General features: G+C 37.8%; 2 protein-coding genes across 5 annotated transcripts in view; one reads left to right on the top strand and one right to left on the bottom strand.

The window, feature by feature from the left end:
- The window catches only part of LOC134542162 (cyclin-Q), a 142,184-nt gene that overhangs the window by 18,678 nt on the left and 104,652 nt on the right, over nt 1-18,854 (bottom strand). The window contains exon 1 of one of the 4 annotated variants that reach the window (XM_063386183.1): nt 925-1,006. The exons of 2 other annotated variants lie outside the window; for them this stretch is intronic. Coding sequence is in view for 1 of the 2 variants with exons in the window: in XM_063386182.1 (XP_063242252.1) it covers nt 793-805 (13 nt within the window). In the remaining variant the exon portion in view is untranslated. Of the gene's footprint in view, nt 1-792; nt 1,007-18,854 lie in introns of those variants that run through there. One more of the 4 variants, XM_063386182.1, reaches the window with a different exon arrangement.
- LOC134542160 (hemicentin-2-like) overlaps nt 3,219-18,854 on the top strand; it is an 83,908-nt gene continuing 68,272 nt past the window's right edge. Inside the window, exon 1 of the mRNA XM_063386181.1 lies at nt 3,219-3,328. The gene's annotated coding sequence lies outside the window, so the exon portion shown is untranslated. The remainder of the gene's footprint in view (nt 3,329-18,854) is intronic.

The following is an 18,854-nucleotide window of genomic DNA, read 5'->3' as shown; positions in this document are numbered from 1 at the left end:
TTAGAGCAATTGGCTACAGATGTAGCCAATTGGAGCCAAAATCAAATGTAGCTGTCATAATCAAACACATTACTTTAATTTATAGCTTCGAATCCAAAGAGGATTGTGTCCATATAAATAATGATACTACATGACTCAAAGTGAACTTAAGAAAATAACAAGAAATTAAATGTCACAGAATTACATCTACAACTTGTAAAGAATGTATTTGTGTTAACTTTTAAAATTTTTACATTATTACCACCGATTCATATTATTTTGTCATTAGGTTAGCAATCATATTGTAAATATTAATTATTAGATTGGTATTAGTTTACTTCAAACTGTTTTCTTGGATTGTTTATTGGTTTCTTTTTCTACGTGCAAATTTGTAAGGACGATTAGCAGCTTTATACATTTATAGATTTTCTTGGAAATTTCTAAAATTTGTAAATTATTAGTTAGTAGGTTGGTAGTATTATCTGTTTCCTTGGTTTGTTCTGATAATAAGTAATTAGGTACTAACTTTAGTCAGTAATTACCTACACTAAAAATGGAACATTGCGAACTCTCCGTTCATGGCGAATTACTAGTTATAAACTACCAACTTGAGCAGCAATATTTGTTGAAAGCTGACCACCATAGTAAACATAGGAATGGGGTTAAGTTTATGTCCGTAGTAGCCAGGCTTATGTTTTGTTTTGTGTAAAAGGTTATCACTATAACTATCTATATATTAATACTAAGTTGATTGTGCCCAGGCCTTAAATTCTAAAATACGAACTAAATAAAATAAAAATACAACAGACACACCAGTACAACACATAACGCGAGTAAATAATTCGTTAAAAAGTATTGAAATATAATGATTACACCAATCATACACAGCATAAGCAATCAAAAACTTGTGTATAAAGTATCTGTTAAAATAACTTCACTCACTACCTTTATTATATTAAATTTGCAATCAACTTGCCGCTATACACAACAAACAAATATGACGACATGCATCACGAGTACGACGTCAGTGTTGCCAAATTCCATAAATTAAATTTCTGTACAATAAGAACTTACTTTCCAAACTTAAAAACGGAACTTTTCATTACTTTTACTAAAGTATATTTTGTGCAAAAAAATAAATTACAATTTTTATTATATCGGTTTACTTCCAAACTTTTGTAAAGTAAACGTTAGATGTATTTAAAAGTTAACTATTCTACATATACATGCCTGAAACCAAGATGTCTGTCAGTTCCAATCTCTCCATCCGAAAATAAATTGGTACAGAAATACCACAATGCTTCAGCAAGCTATGGCTATGTTTAATATTTTTGTTCTTGGTCTACCGCCTTTCGTTAACGGGTAGGGTGTTTTATTTATTCATTTTATTATTGTCGTTTTTTCATATCATCATACATATCGTAAAACTATACATCCATTCCTTAACCAACTCTAACCTAGAACCCCTCGCACAGTATGCAAGTGTGCATTCGACATCGCTACGAAGGTTGGCAGCTATAATTATATGTTTGGAAATAACATTGTTGGGAAATATTTACGAAAAGTAATGACATATATACTTACTTCGTTGGAAGCCATTGTTAATAGATGTCAAATAAATAGCCTATAGACATAATCTTGGCTTCAACTACTTTTTATAATTCACAGAAGCTTTTATTGCTCTGACGCTGACCGCCGGTGCTCCCTCTGGTCCGCCCTGTAGATGCCTCAACAATACATTTGTAGCAGGCGTAGGGCCTTGCACAGCGCTGAACACTAACCCGAGTAGGTCAGTGCAGCGTATCGGGTGTGACTGCCTGGAACACCATGCTGGCTATCGCCAACACGATAGTCACTGCTGAAACTATTTTATGGAGATTAAATTTAAATGACTGTAGTTGCAGGAAACATTTAAAAACAGGCCACATGTCAACCATCTTTATAAGTTATTTGCTAATTAATAATAAGTGTTAGTGTATATATTTACACAAACGTGACCTAGACTGGCCGCCGATTGATGCACATCTCCCGCGCAATCTGCCCCAGGTGGTGATCTCTCTCCACCAGGGGAAGGCAGTCCCGGAAAAGTTCATTACTTGTAAAAACTCATTTCGTGGCCACCGTGACCAAGCTTTTCTGCATCCAACACCCAATAGCAGCAATATGAGTTCCTCAGCTAATCATTTTGTGAGTCCTGCGGCTTCACCCACACAGCCCATTTCATATATTGACCTATACATTTAATAGTACACATAATAGTGCATCTTCGAAAATATCTGTTATGTTGGAACACGAATTTGTCCCCAGCCTCTTTTTAAAGTATCATTAAAAAGTGTTTTTGCTAGTAGTTATGGAACCACCTAACAGATAGTTTCACATTTAAGTCTCCACTTTAAGACTTGTGCTTCTGCAGTATGTCCACAAAAAATGTCTCAGTTAAAAATTTTAATAGAATCAACTGTAAGCTTTGTTGAGTTTTGGTTCAGTGTAATAATTAAAGAGTAACTCAAATTTTTTAGATAAGCACATTCGTGAGTATTGCTTTGTGTTTATTCACTTGCAGAGCCACCTCTGCAAAAGTGGCGACTCCTGTGCGTAAATCTTCTTGTGTTCTACAATTTGCTAAGAGTGAATCTGTGATTTCAGCCCTCCCCATTGGAATCTCTTCTTACGAGAGTATTTGAACGTTGAATTCCCTGACCGTTGGACTGGTCGTAATATTCGAGTTGCCAGAGCTCTTTTCCGCTGGCCTCCGCGTTCACCTGATGTAACGACATGCGATTTTTATCCTTTGGGGCTTTATAAAAGATCGTGCTTACGTTCCGCCGCTACCTTATGATTTGCCAGAGTTGAGACACAGAATTGAAGAGACTATTGCTTCCATTACTCCGGACTGGTTAACCAAAGTGTGCGATGAATAATTGGACTTCAGGTTGGATGTGTGCCGTATAATTTAAGGTGCGCATATTAAATATTTGTAAGTAATAGTGTAGTGGGTTAGTTTGACTTGAACTTGATGCATGATTTGTTGTAAACGGTGTAAGTCGAACTGTTGTAACATATGTAGAGTTGAAACTGGGACTTTCTTCCATGGCCGTGCGGCGTGTCTCCCCCCTCCCTTCCGGGCGAGGTGGCTGGAGGGGGAACCCACGACCCGCTCCGCGCATGCGCGAGGGGTGCCGGCTTCCCCCGGCGCACACGCGCCTGCAGTGGTCCAGTGCGCGCCGGGCGTCCGGCGAGGCGGGTTGCCGGCAGGCGGAGCGCGGCGTGTGACCCCCCTCCCGGCATGCGCGGCGAGTCCAGTCGTCGACCCCCGTCCGGCCGCTGATGAGGTGACAGCCACACCGAGGTACGAGAGCTTCTCACCGGAACAGAACACTAGAACACGACTGCACGCCTGGCGCAAAAAAGGGGGGTTGTCTGTAAAGTCTGTTTACGGACGATAATGTTACGTGATAACGTCATTAGAAAACATTGATGAACAATTGCATACTTTTTAATTTTCAAATATTATTTACAGTTTTTGTAAATTTAATTTAAATAATTTGTTTAAATATAATCAAGAACAATTAGTTAAAAAGCCCGCCTTAAGCTGTTTGATATTATAGAAGATTTTCTCGCACGGTGGTTGGCAGGTTCTTGCACGCTCGGCTCAGGCGGAACGTGACAATGAGTCATGCTTTTTCGTGCGTGCAGCCGGCGTTCATCGATTTATAAGACGTTATCACGTCAAAAAAACCAAATAAACGCCACGCTCTCACCTTTCTGAACCCAGTGACGAGAATTCCTTTTCATCTTAGTTGCGAATTTCTATTATGAAGGATTTTTTCATGTGTGCAATTTTAATCAAGACTTACCGTGTATTTTGTATTTTAAATTTTTTTATTCATTAAACGTAGACCTATTTACTCGAGAAACTTGTTTTCAATACACGAACGCATAGCATAATATTTTACCCAAATCGTAGGTTACTTTAGTAGTTGAAATGCAGCTAAAATTACTAAATGGCCGATAATGTGCGCCTGGTGATATGCAACTTGCTCTACACCCACGTTCTTCCAGCTGCTCTATCTTAGGATCTAATTTCAATGAAATGGATTTAGTAACAGTAGATTGAACTTGTAGCCATTTCGTCAAGAGGATTTTAGTTTTGTTTTAGTTAAGCCCATAGCAGTGGTGGTTGAAACCCTTGTACTCCGTTTGAAAGGTTTGTTCACTGACATTTTGTTCTTCCGCGAATCCGTGCTTAATGTTGACTTACTCGACTTTATTCACCCTGTACAGCCTGAGGTGTTGAAAATTGTCTTCTCTCGCACGGAACACAACTCGGGTCCTCCAGTTCAACTGGTATGGTGCCTCAACCCGCTCCACGCCATGTGAATAATGATGCAATATTTTGTGCGTTTTTTTCTTCAGGATATAGGTACGTTGAGCAAAGAGTTATATTTTGACAAAGTGCACAAAGTTAAAGTACTAACGATTTACCCCATAACACCGGTCTTTCTGACAGCGAAAAATAAAATGACGAACAAGCATTCGGTTTGCTATTAATATTCTCTAGCGCTTTCCCTTATCGCGGAAGGACGCTGGTCCTAGTGATTGCTGATTGTTGCGTTCCTCTTGTCTGGCTTGCTTTGCCCGAGCAAGAATGTGAAACAATATCTTCAGCAGTCTCACGGGTCGCATAGGTGACATTCATGCGGGTTTGAAACTGCTCCCACCGTCAGCGCGGGAATTCTCTCAAACTTTCGAGCCGGAGTCACAGTGCCACGACCAACTCGACACGACAAATATGATGAGGCATCGTACATCGTTCCAGCACGACAGGAACAATAGCGTACGGTCGTAATACCACGATTGTCGCCAATCATTCCAAACCTAAACATGTCCTTAAAATGCAGTATATAATGCGCCAAGAAATCAGTGTACGCCCTAAACGAATCTTTTTATTTCCTGTTGGTAGCTGAAGTGCATAAAAATAGAACATTTAATCGTCTCTTGCACAAAGTGAGATTTCGTTTATTTTAGGCACAACAAAGCAAGCTATAGATATGCTGATGAGGGACAGGAAATGATTCTGCTATTAGCGATGTTAAAAATTAAAAATTAACATAATAAGCAGTTGAAGTCACGCTACAAATGTGAAAGTTTACCCAAACGTGAAAAGAAATTTCGTTTTTTTTTCAGTATAAAGATTTACCAAGTATGTGGGTATTTTAGAAGTTTAGTGATGCAAAGTTTCCGTTTTGCTTTCCGTCGTGTGGCACGACACGACGCAGTTAGAACTCGCGGACCGTCGGGGCGCGCACTTTGTCGTGTAGACGTAAACACAAGCGAATGTGTGAAAAATGTACAATGAATCTATGCTTGTACCTCAAACTAAGGTATATGTGTCGGAGATATTATAAATCGTTATTGGCTCAAATAATAGATCTCTTCAACTTCGACAGGTCCACCGAGTGTGAGGACTGTAACTGTTTGTTAAGTGTGGAAAATAACCGAAAAATACTTGGGAAAAATTCAAACTTTTCCCTGAATCCAAACATTATCCCTACCAAGGGTTAAACGTTATGTGGTAAAACTCGTAGATCTCGAAAAATCTAATATGACGGTGATATTAGTTTGGACACAATGGAACTTAAAAGTCTGCAGCAACATTGTAGACGTGTCAACAATAAAAATGTTCTTCGGGGTTTAAAAAAAAAAAAATTGGAGGTTTTATTCTCTTGGTTTCAGGCTGAGAGCTACAAGCTTGCACAATTTCAAGTTTATAGCTGATTTGAAAATAGGTTAGAATTGGTATGGATGAGAAAGTAAGTCAGAGGCGCACGGGGGTAGGGGGTATATATGTATGTTAGATTCCTTTAGCTTTGTTTCGTTATCGGAGATTAATGACGCCACGTAATTGAAATAATTTGGCTCCTATATAAAACTTTCTCCGGAATAACATAGAGGGTAATTTTTATTTTAATTTTTATTTCCCCAGGAATTTCCCGTGCTTAAATTAATCAATTTTAAAATTGAAAAGTATTTAAGACGGTTTAAAAAATTTTTTAAAAATACGATCATCCAGTACATACGAGTACTAACCTGGTCGAGACATTAAATTATTTTTGACTAAATTTAAATTTTATTTATTACTAAAAAGTCACTTCAGGATTATGTGAAATAAATAAGAGGAAAAAAAAAACGTTTCGGTACAGCCTACAGGCTTACATATGTAAGATTTCGAAGTTCCTATTTATTCTGGAAATTTTCTGGTAACTTCTGTAATCTTCTGGAACATATTAAGAAATTAATGTACTTGACTTCCTATAATCCACATTATATTATACATTACATATCATTCAAATATTGTATATTCCAAAATAACCGATAAAACATTCTCTCTTTTTCCATGCAGAGACAATGCTTCGAATTTTCAAACTAAATGCATCCAGCAATAAATACCATAGAATGAATTTCATATTATACCAACTAAGGTAGTAGTGAATGTTTGGACCTTCAAGTACTATTTTTCATCTCCTGCACTTATATGTGACCGTATAAAATTTTTATTTTGATCAAGGTTTAAGCTAATGTTAAGATGGTTTAAAATAAATTAATACAAATTTAATAGTAATGATGTTTTGATTTTTTTTATTTCATCTCCTGTAATTATAAATTATAAATAAATTATAATTAAAAATATAAATTATAATAGATTTGATAGTATATATACTAGACAATTTGTGATTTTAAATATACTTCAACCCTTATTATTTTCACCCCTTACAGCAATGGTTGGTCACATAAAAAGTTACTTAAGACAAACGTTTTATACAATATTTAGTAAGTTTGAAATAAATAAGAACAGATGTTTTATTATTTTTTTTATTCCATCCAATGTTTTTTTTTTAAATTCCTTGCAGTAATGGTTCGTCTTATCATAAATTGTTTCAGACCAACCTTTTTTAGATAATTTTTAGAAGGTTTACATTTAATTGTTGTGTATTTTAAAGTTTACTTAAAAACATGTTATGAATTTGTTTTTCTTCAACCCCAGTTTATTTCACCCTTAGCAGCAATGGTTGATTGTATAAACATTATTTCACATGAAAGTAGAAGCTAATATGCTAAGGTGTACACTAATTAAGAAATTATTTAATAGTGTACATGGTATGGAAAATTTGAATTAAAAAAAAACCTACCCCTTTTTTTCCAATCCCTTTGAAGCAATGGTTAGTCTTATCAAAAAAATTGTTTCAGACAAAAGTTTTAGATTATAATTATAAGATTTACAAACAAACTGAACTGTTTCGATGATGTGCTTACTAAGAAAGTTATGATTTTTTCGTCATCCACCCTTTGTTTTTTCCACCCCTTGCAGTTATTTTGGTCGTACAAAAAAATTTTTTATTTACTCCTACGAGTTATAATATGTTCAAATGGATGGGATATTTGTAATTCTATGGGAGTTAAAGTGATTTTTCTGGTTTTCAAAAAACCTTCCCCAGTTCTAACCATTTGGTTGGATTTTGCCCTTTAACGAATTAGACTGATATTTTCCATTATTATATTTTACGTATCAGTTGAAAGCGATTTGTGAAAAATTACGGTAGTTATCGTGTCCATAAAAATTATATATTTATAAATTGTTGAGTTGTTAGTTTTGGGGTCTATGGACCATGAAACAAAAAACAAAAAACAAAAAACAATATAAAAATATGCCGGAAGTCGCCCCATGGTTACGGCTACAACAGGGAGTTTTTGTTAGAGAAACCTACCTCAAAGGGGGACATTTATATTCTGCTTGGGATACAAAAGATTTAACTGAAATTTGTGCATATCAATGATATATAATATAGAACGGACCTATATGATACTTTAAGATTAGTTTCTGTTAGGCACGTGACAGTCCGTTGGGGCAATTACATCACCAAATAGGGTTAATTATTTTTTACTATACGCTAGTTTTAATTTTGAGTTGTTAATTTCAATTTTTGGTACGACAGGGCACAAATAATTTCTTCGCAGGCTTTCGTATTAATAGGTTACAGTCTGGAAGAGCTGGGAAAACAATTTTTTGTTATTTCACGGGAACAACTACAAATGCCAATTATACCAGTCCACGACTTGCCAACACAAATAAGTGCTCAAAGATAATTCACTGTAAAGCTATATTAATATCAAACGAAGCTGGGCTGCAAGCCGCGGCTAGATTGAACAAGAAACAAAGATTCTACAGCCTGATCCATATTAACGTTGTAACAAAAAAAAAACGTACGCCTGTTTTATTAAACCAATTCAAGATAGTTTTTATTGTTAGTGACAAATGCCACAACAGAAATGAGCTTTTCGAAGCTACTTCATTTACCTTTTTTGAAAATTTATTAATTTAAGTTTTATTGTTATTGTGTTTTCCTGAAAGCACTAAGCTGTTTTTTCATCTTTCATTATTTAGATTTTGAAAATCTGCCCAACATAAATTCAAAACATGTACTTTTCCTTGTATTCACATGGCACATCAAACTTTACCAAGGCTTCACTTTTTTTTTCTTGGCGGAAAGGCCATGCAATGTTTTTATTTTTGTAATTCACCCCCCCCCCCCCCGTATCAAACATCTATAAAACCGTACTCACATCACTTTCACCGGCTTAGGGGAAGAAATTCAGAATGGTTTATATCCTATGTGGTGACCCAATTTATGAGCTACCTTGGTTTTTAAATTAAATCGGAATCGGTTCAGCATTAAAAACGTGATTGAGTAACAAAAAAAGGCCAAACTTTAACATTGATATATAAGCAGGACAGCATGCATGAGGTTCGGTGACTATGAAGAATCTACCTCATGCTGACATACTTGGTAATAAGTAGTTACAGGTGATATAGTTACGGGAAATTAATTAATAATGAGGGGGAAGCTAAAAGGGTGACAAGCAGATGAAAAATCGTTTCGTTGGGAGGGATGAAAGCTGAACTTAATTGGTTCACTGCGCTCGGCTAACTTCCAGCGACGCAAACTACCTCCTTCCCCGCTCCCTCTACCCTCCGGCTCATAAATCGTTTAGTCAGCGGAGCTCAGCTAAGTGAAAACACACGCTGCTCTATGAAAATTTCTCCCCGATTTTTTTTTAAAGGTGTTCTGAAATCTTGTGACCCAGCACTTCCCGGTGCTTGTTAACATGTAACATGAACACGTTTATTGGGTGTCTGATAATTGTTATTTATTTTTATTAGTCACATGCCCACCAACAGTCAGGGACTTCTAGATGGACCCACAGTGTTCAGAGGTCAATGAGGTCACTGCAAGCATTAGGGCACCACTACAGGCACCACCTGAGGGGAAGCAGCACACAGGCAGGCACCACTGAACTACCCAACATACCTGCAGGGACCACAATATACACAAACAAACACTATAATAACAAAATAATATTTAAAAAAGACAGAAAACAAGCACATACAATTACAATTCGTAATTTCAGTAATGAAGAGGGGAGTGGGGGGGGGGGGGACAGAAAAAACATGAACATTAAATAAGAAATTTACAATAGATTAAACTTGTGGATAATAAAATAATATAATTAGAACAGATTACTAGGCAACTAATTATGGAACAAAACTACTTAGTATATGTTTTCTTTATTTACAGAGGATTATTTTATAATCAGTATTGCGAAAATAAAAATACTCAGTGCCTGAGGAAAAAAATACCAGAACATTGACCACAAATAACATTCCGGACTACAGTATTTGTATAATGGTTAAGAATTCCTGATTATTTTTCTCTCGCTCGCCATGCCTTCAGGTGACTGAGGCACAAAGCTATTTCGTTGTTGCAGATGGCGAGGATTACGCCTCATTATTTAGCGGCGCAGAAGGATCCCGCCCAAAAAAATCCTTCCTCTTCTTCGTGGAGGAGCAAGCCAGAAGAGATAAGGAATAAAAGGGAGTGAATGTTTCCATTAAAGAAATGGAATTGTGCTCAGAGAGACAAAAAAAAAAAGATACAAGTAACCACGCTATTTTCGCCAGGGACAGATCTACGCAGAAGGAAGAGAGTTTGTGTTGAAAGACGTGTCCCCAGGGAAACACGACATTAAAACGAGCACGAATTTCTTGAAAACTGTAAATCATTTACATTTAGGAGCCTTGGTTGCCACCGCGCTTTGAAGTCTTAGCAGCTTAAGGCCCCCGCCTTACCTCGCACACACGCTGTGTGGAGAGCTTCAGAAGAATTCAGAAGAAACCAGACGATTTGAAAACGGCTCAAGATATCTGAGTGGTGTCTGTTTACAAAAAAAAATTGGATATCTGTAAAGTCGGTTTACGGACGATAGTTTAACGTGACAACGTCATAACAAAACATTGATGAAATGATTGCATACTTTTATGAATAAAATTGAATCATTTTTATTTTTATAATAAAAAAATAAATACTTGAAATTATACTAGTAATCAGATTTTTAAAATGCAAGAATAATTAACCTTTATTGCCGAAATTGTTGTTGTAATAATCAATGAAAACCACATTAACTTTTCACTTCACTTTATAAACAGTCGAATGGAAGAGAGATAGATGCGGCGCAAGCGTACAATGAGCGTAACGGAACAATGTTCGTAACGGGACACTTTCATGCGTGCAGCCGGCGTTCATCGATTTATTAGACGTTGTCACGTCAAAAAAATGAATGCGCTGAGGGCGGACCAAGTAGTTAGTTTTCCGTATTTCGTTTTTAAACTATATTTTTGAAGCGTGTGAAAATGGCTAAATATTTTTAGAATAATTTTTAGGCATGAAACATACGGTACAGATTCTTGAAAGTACTCAAGGGCCTTGCATTACATCTTTATCTTCATTTCTCCGTCATATAATGTTTTGGTTACCACTGAAACATCATAGTTGTCCTAAGCACGACGAGAAGACTGCGCGCCAGTTCAGGGCCTTGTGCTTAGAGGCGATACCGTCATAGAAGCACCAGCGAGCTCCTACCTTATCATCTTGCTTCACCAACACGTATACATGCTCAACTAGGCGGACCCCTTAATCCGAGTGAAGTTGGGCAAAGGTGAGAAAAGTTAGATTCGTTTTTTTTTTAAAGAAGATTATGGTTCTAATCCGGGCACATTCAATGCTGGGACGGTTCCTTTATAGCGGCCAAGTCCCATTACTTTCCCAATGTCCCCCCTCCCCCAACCACATTGTCTCTCTAATGACCTCGCTTTCGTCAATGAGTAAAACCAAAATTAAATTATCTTAGCAGTTTTTAAAACAATGGGAATCCTAGATACATTTCTGCTGGAAGAATATGATAATATTTTGATTATGACAATGCTGCGCATATATTGACGAGTTGAATGCTGAATTAACCTGAAAATGGGCTGAATACCATTTATTTCCTCGATGAGACAGTCCGTGATGTGTAACACATATCCTCATGTGTTCTCATGATGCACACATACACTTACAATACGAAACCCGTCACGCCCAACCGGCCAAATGTGACGAACAGCTGAGCGGTGTGTGGTGTGCATCTCCATCGTACATCACAAAAACGTAGCTTCTTCAAAAAACCAATATCACTGATAACTTCCCAGTCCAATCCACCAAGCTTCATGTTTGTTAAATTTAAAAGTTTACGCCTTTGCCAATAAATAAGTACTGCACACTGCATACACGTCGTGACGCCATCTACAGAACCAAAATTGAATAAATAAATAAAATAAATAAAATAAAAACCGGTGCCAGGCCGACCGGCCTCCACGGCAGCGGAAATCCGACTCTATGCCTCGCTGTCCGCACGAGCGCTGTTGCATTTCTAGCGGCGACTCAAGGAACTAAAGTCCGTTTATAATGTCTAAAATGCCAATTAAAAATACTCGACTTAAAACTTAAATAAACCAGGCAATAAATAAAACTAATAATAGAAAAACAAATTTAAAAAATCTGAATTAATTAATACAAAACTTTCTGAAGCTGACTAATACGATGGCCTTCGGCCCGCCTCTAATGGCTAATTAAAATATTTGAAAATTGGAAACAAAACTAAATTAAACAAAAAAATACCAATAATTTAATTACAAGTTCCGGGCTTACAAAGCTAAACTAAAAATAAATAATCTAGGGGTAGAGATATGCTACAATCGGACACGAATTTGCTGTAGAATATTTTTAAATAACGCCAAGCGTGATGATAAATATACGCTAATTGTATTTTCTGGGCGCGAATCACACGTACTTTCCACACCCGCCGCTAGAGCTCGCTGCGGCAGCAGCTGCGTCAACTGTCGAATCATTTGATTAACAGACCAACATTTTAAACTATACAATAAAACGGCTCCGATAAAAGCGAAAAATAATGGGAAAAAATACTAAACCGCTGATTTGGATCTGATTTTCGACAATGAACTTTATTAAAATACTGTCCCTCTTGTTAAAATGAATTTAACAGTTAAAACTATAGCGTTTCCCTTTGTCTTTGTGAACTTTGTTTCGCGCCATACGCCACAGATCGCAGCACTGTGGTGGTTAGCACACATCTGTTCCTTGAACTTCGTCACATTCGCGAAATTGCTCCCAACAAATGCAGTATACAGAGAGCTAAGAGATTTTTTTTTTAAAAAAAAAAAAAGGTGACGTAATATCTCATCGGCTAAAGAAAATACAAGATGTGAAATTATAAAACAAAATAAATAAAAATAATGGGTAAATCTTAGTCGGTTAGTTATTATAACTTAAACGAACATGAACTTACATCATTTTTTAAATTTCCTCAGTTTGCAACTTGGCAAGATTAAAAAAAATAATCTTTTCGTATTTACGGTTTATCTTATAGCAGACAAAAAATATTTTATATTATTATTATGCCCTAATGATTTCCTCAAACCGAAGACTTAATGTAATGAGGAACGCGAAAAAAAAAAAAAAAAAAAAACCGCTTCAAACCAAACTTTTTTTTTTCCTTTATTGAAACTACAGCCGAAGTTTGCTGTTCGAATTGAGACTCATGCTGCACGAGTTTTAACTCACACCTGGCGACACCCTAGTTATCGACACCCTGTTGACGACTCTCACATCACGACACTCAACCTCCAGAAACTCACTTCACTAAACCTGCGACACAAATTCGCGTTCGGGAATGCCTGAACAATGACATCAATTTAATTACTAGTGTGTGCATCTAATTCACGTACTTCACCGGCTATGGAAATGAAATCATATTTACTCATCTCTGTGGCTTTGTCCCTGATGAAATTTCGGATTCACGGATCGGGTGCTTCTACTTTCGAGCGGCGGTACTGTTATAACCCAAGTTTTAGATTACACATCCTAAAATTGATTTTTATAGAAGGTGTAAAACTTTATAGAATGTCAACGATCCCAACAGAATGATGACGCATGGAAAATAAAAAATGCTGGAATGAAATCGCCACTTGGGTGTAATAAGAAAATGAAAAGGTTTATGAATTTCAGAGTAGGACGAGAGAGAGAGAGAGAGAGAGAGAGAGAAAGAGAGAGAGAGAGAGAAAGAAAGAGAGAGAAACAACAAAAAAGCGAAGTCACAGAAAAAAAAATACGCGTACATATGAAGTGGATAAATTTCTAACAGAGGCGAAGTTTCGTACATAAAAGTGAAATATTTAAAAAAAAAAGTTATGTCGCAATAGCTGAAAATGTTTTCTCGAATAAAAAGAGCTTCTTTCTCCCTTCCGAGAAAAAATGTATGCCTTGGCGAATGCATACACAAAGACAGCGGATGTCAGCTTTATTTTCATCTTGTAATTACTGCTGCATTACTACGCTACCTTCCTTAAAGTAACTTGGTGAGTGTCTGCTGGGATTTTAAAAATATTAGCGTACAGCTTTTCGCTCACGCTAGAGATCGCTGTCTCAACTCAAGCCAGAGAAGGCGAAAGGTAGAACAACAATTAGAATAAAGTTTCCAGGAAGATGAATCAACAAGCTTTGAAACAATATCTACATTGTTGAGAAAAGTTTTAAGTTTGAATGTGATGTCGTCGTCGTGTTTTCCTGTTTAGTTTCATCGTTGTGTTTATCTGTTTGACATCAGCTGTTTTAAGCTTGTATTCTGTGGGGTTTATGTTTCAATTTTTATTTCATTTTTTTTAATTTCTATTTTTCGTACTGTAATATTGTTTTCATGTAGATTTATTATAATTGTTTTTTATATTTTTTATTTTATTTTATGAATTAAAAAAATTGGATTTCTAGTTCAAATACAAAAAAATAAAGTATGTAGCTTAGGACGTGTTTAGGTTCGACTGAAAGGGTCGCCAGGCGACAGTCCCGCGAGGGACGACCTTATAGCCAACTCTTCGCCGACCATTAGTCAAACACGGTCGCGTGAACGAAATGGTAATATATCGATTCGAGCAGCCGTAGACTCGGCGGAAGCGCGCAGGCTTTTGTGCTCGTTAGCGCGGCGCCAGGACTTTGTGGGAGAGGGAAGAGGATAAAGGATAGAGGGGGAAGAGAGAGAGAGAGAGAGAGAAAGAAGCGCACTTCCTTCCGGCAACGTTAGTGGAGTGCAAACTCGCCCTTCCTTCCTGGAAGGGGTCGGAATCTCGGAGAAAATAGGGTTGGAACACATCTTCCCCTCCTTCGCCCCTCTTCTTTCGCGCCACTTACAGTTCCCGCGTCGGCGCCAAGAATTTCCTCAGTGAAATTCCGATCGTGGTCTAAATGGCCGTCGATACGATCTTATAAGAGTATGCTCACTCAACGTTGTTTACTTCCGTCATTCAAACGGCGGAGTATAATTAGAAAAAAAAAAATTGATGTTACATTAAAAAAAATTAAACAAATGGCTGTAATTCTAAATCTGTATCATGAATCAGAATACGTTTATCCACGTACCAAGGTGATAAATGGTATCACTGCAAGAAAATCGCTGCAGAAAACAAGTAAAAACTTGCAGAAAAAAAAAAGCCGCTCGAAATTTGAATTGAAATTTATTACCACGATTAATTTCCCTTGTTTAGAGTCGTTTGTTATCTTTGGTGGCAAGGAATAGTCCCATCTCGGTGTGCGGCTTTAAAAAGTGATTCTCCCCCTCACCACAAAACCATGAACATGTATAACTTTTTTTAACTTACAAATTTTAATTGTTTGTACATTGCGTCTGGTTAACAGTGAGGTCATTATGATTATTAGTGACTGACACAGACAATATATAAGCCTATGAAACTTGGATTTGGGTTTAGTTTTGGTAGACACCGAAAAAACACCTTTCCCAGAATTTTCCTGGAGTGATTTAACGAAACCACAGAAATCTGAAATCAAGATGGCCACACCGGTATTCGAAAAGGTTTGGTAGGAGCAATTTCGTGAATGCAACAACTGTGCTGCTACCTATTGCTAGTTAGTCAAACCTACTTTCTTAATAACAAAGAGAAAGTTATCGTAGTAACAGTTAACGAATTTTAACGAGATGGACAGTATTTGAATAAAATGACTTCTCGAAAATCAGGTTCAAATTCAGGGTTTTATTTTTTTTCAAGTCTTTTGCGCTTTATTCGGAGCCGTTTATTTATATAGTTTAAAATTTCAGACTGCTAATCGAATCGTTAGTCGACGTAGCGAACGTACTGCTCCGCCAGCGAATTCTAGTGGCGGTTGCGGAAACTACTTGTGATTCGTTTCCAGAAATGTAGTTGAAAACACATTTTGCGTAATCTTATAACGTTCAGCATTATTTTAAAGGATTCTACGTTAGATTTTGTGTCCGAGTTTCGTATTACATGTGTATTTGCAACATGAGAACACGTGTATTTGCTTTTTACCGAGTTTAGTTTTTACACATCTCTGGCGAGAACTGAAAGACTCGCTTACATTTTTTTAAAAAAAATTCTCCCTTCCTCTTCTTTCCATCCTCACCAAAGGTTGACTTCATAAGCATTAAGACAAAGAGTTAAATTTATTAAATACAATAAAATATTTTTTGTTTATACATTAATTACTATATTTATCTATTAACTAATAATTGCACTCAGCAGTATTGGTTTCAAGCCCCATGCTCTGCCCCAAAAAAAATTATTATTCACAGTTTTTAAAAGGTAAATTAAATTAACTCCAGATAATTACAACAGCCAAAACAAATCTTCTAATCGTTACTGGAGGAGGGAGGGGACCATACACGGAAAAGCTTCTGTCGTGACTCCGCGAGATGGTAATGGAGCAGTGACCTAATTAATGGATTAGGGAAACGGAAGCACTAAACCTAAAATAGTGTTGGCAGAAATACTGGGTTCGGATTCTTACCCTGGCCTTTATGCTTTGTGATGTCCAGTACCTCCAGTATCTGAAGATGTTTGTAAACCGTTCCATGAATAAATAGCTTTCAATGTATTAACTGCCCACATTAATAACTATAATAAAACAAAATACAGTCCATTGAATGGATATTCGATTATCATATCCATGGTTTAAAAATATAATTCAATTAAATCATTAAATTATGTACCAATTTTCGTAAAAAAAATCATCAGTACCTACTAACTTATCTCGAAAAACGTATTATGCAAAATAACTATAGCCATATTTTGCACAAAATTACAATATTTTTCTTGTAGCATTACAAACTATTTCCTAACAAATGGTTTCCAAAGTAATCTTTTGTAAAACTACATATTTTTGTTTCTGTGCACGGCGGAAGGCTAGTGATCTGATCTCAGGAGCACCGCCGCTTCTGCGTAGAAGCTACTGCGAGGTCTGCTGCCGCAATGACCACAGTTGCTTTTTTCCAGAAAACCTTCTGAGGACCTTTTGGCACTAAAGAACCTTGAAAAGAGCATCTCGTGAAATTCATGTTATTTTCATTGACCTCCCTAACACCGAGTTGCGAGGATCCTCACGGAATCTCCGATGCAACCTTCCCTTGAAATGAGTGAAAGGCGAGTCTCTCCCGTCCTCGCACGCGCCCCCGTGGCCATGGAGGCGACTGTGGCGCCATCTTTTAGCAAATAAAAGTAACACAAGTCTGCTGTTTGACCAGCCAACTGCTGCCTGTCCTTTTTACGTCTGTCTGTTACAGTAAAATTATCAACTTGGACGTGCAAAGTTTGAAAATTGTTGTATAAAGAGTGTTGAAAGTTGGTATACACAAACAAACGTCGGCCGAAAAAAATAATTTCTTTGGACAATACAAGAGAATTTGTGACCGTTGATAGAATTTGCGGTTGTTCTTTCACGGCCAGTGTCTCAGTGACAGCAGCCTTGGAGTTAAATACTCCTCTGGGTAAGACTACATCGGTAGAGTACACATCCTGACCGTGTGGCTTGCAGCACACACCCATGCAGCGGTGATGGACTCGATGAGCAATCACCAGCCCGAGAACAGGAGTGAACAACCTAACAACAGTCATAACTTCGAATCCTCGAAAGAATTAACATAACTTAGAACTGTTATAACTAGGGGCAGGCATTTTTCGCGAAAAAAAACTGAATACTTATTAGACTGTAACAATGTATATCCAAAAAAGTGTTTCTTCCTTGTGATTGGCGGTCGTCTGCGAGAGAAGTCGTTGCCTTATTTGACCGAGCCACTCAGGACGCGTTTACTTCTGAACTGAATTACTGTGATTGGTGTTCTAACAGCAGACATGCACCTGAAAGAAACTCACCCAATTAAGAAACACAGACAATGCTGCAGTGTTTTAACTTTCAGCTAGTCTCGGAATCTTTTCGCTCCTAGTTATAACTATCATAACTTGGAAACACGTTAATTAAACACACACAACGCGTTAATACACTAAAGATTCCGTTTTGGGTTTAAGAACCGTGATTACACATTTACGTTCCATGCGACTTAACGTTCCATTCCCGAAGTTACTCCTACCCAATGCTGTACATACCAAATGCTTAGAGACCCGGAAATTTCGCAGATTTGTCTGGCTTCAGAGTAGAATGTAAGGTAATAGGTGTGCTCAACCCATGTTCGCTTTCCCATTGGTTGATTTCTTAGCGAGAGCATGTTTATCCTCGTTAGTTGGCACTACCCGATTCGCCTTCTCTCCTAGCTGGGTGTCGTTGGCTCAAGGTCTCGGAGGGGCGTGTCCAGATAACTGCGGTCCAATCATGAACACAGTCCGGGAGTGTGAAGGTTTGCATTCTAACTTGCGACTAAATGAATGCGCGAAATTTCCGTGTCTCTACAAATGCTGAAGTGTCGCGCATCAGAGTCTAACTCGACAGCGCCTCGTGGTTACCTTCGGGGCCCGCCTGGTCCTCCGCCGAAGACGTCCCTGCCGGCAGCTGCGCCCTCTTCATCCCGGTCGTCGTGTCGCCGGTTCGAGTTCCCGTCGACGACATGGTGACCCCGCGTGTGCGTCCGGCACCGCTCGATATGCGGCTGAATCGATTACTCGCGCCCCGACCAGTCCCGGACACGTCCGACCTTCCAAGCAACCTGCCGACCACAGTCCGGTGACACCGTCTCGGCTTCCGAGCTTCAGCCGCGTCCAGGTCCTCAGTTGGTTCTCAACACTGGAGATGCCTGCCGCGATCCAGAGTACACGTGTTTTTCACGTGACAACGTCTAATAAATCGATGAACGCCGGCTGCACGCACGAAAAAGTGTCCCGTAACGCACATTGTCCCGTTACTCTGTATCCCGTTACGCTCATTGTACGCTTGCGCCGCATCTATCTCTCTTCCACTCGATTGGAAAAACCATCGACTTGACTTTTTCGAGGCACATTAAACTTGAAACACTCCCATTCGTTTCCTACTTTTCCTATCATCGTCCTATCCTTAACAGAATAACACAGATTGGAAGAAGTTAAATAGCAAACACGTATAAGAGTTATAGTTAAAATAATATGTTCGTTAAAGTAATAAACATATTTGAATTAATGAGTTCAAATAAAAGTA

The sequence above is a fragment of the Bacillus rossius genome (assembly GCF_032445375.1).
Source record: "Bacillus rossius redtenbacheri isolate Brsri chromosome 4 unlocalized genomic scaffold, Brsri_v3 Brsri_v3_scf4_2, whole genome shotgun sequence".
NCBI lineage: Eukaryota > Metazoa > Arthropoda > Insecta > Phasmatodea > Bacillidae > Bacillus > Bacillus rossius.
This window is presented reverse-complemented; position numbering and strand designations above follow the sequence as displayed.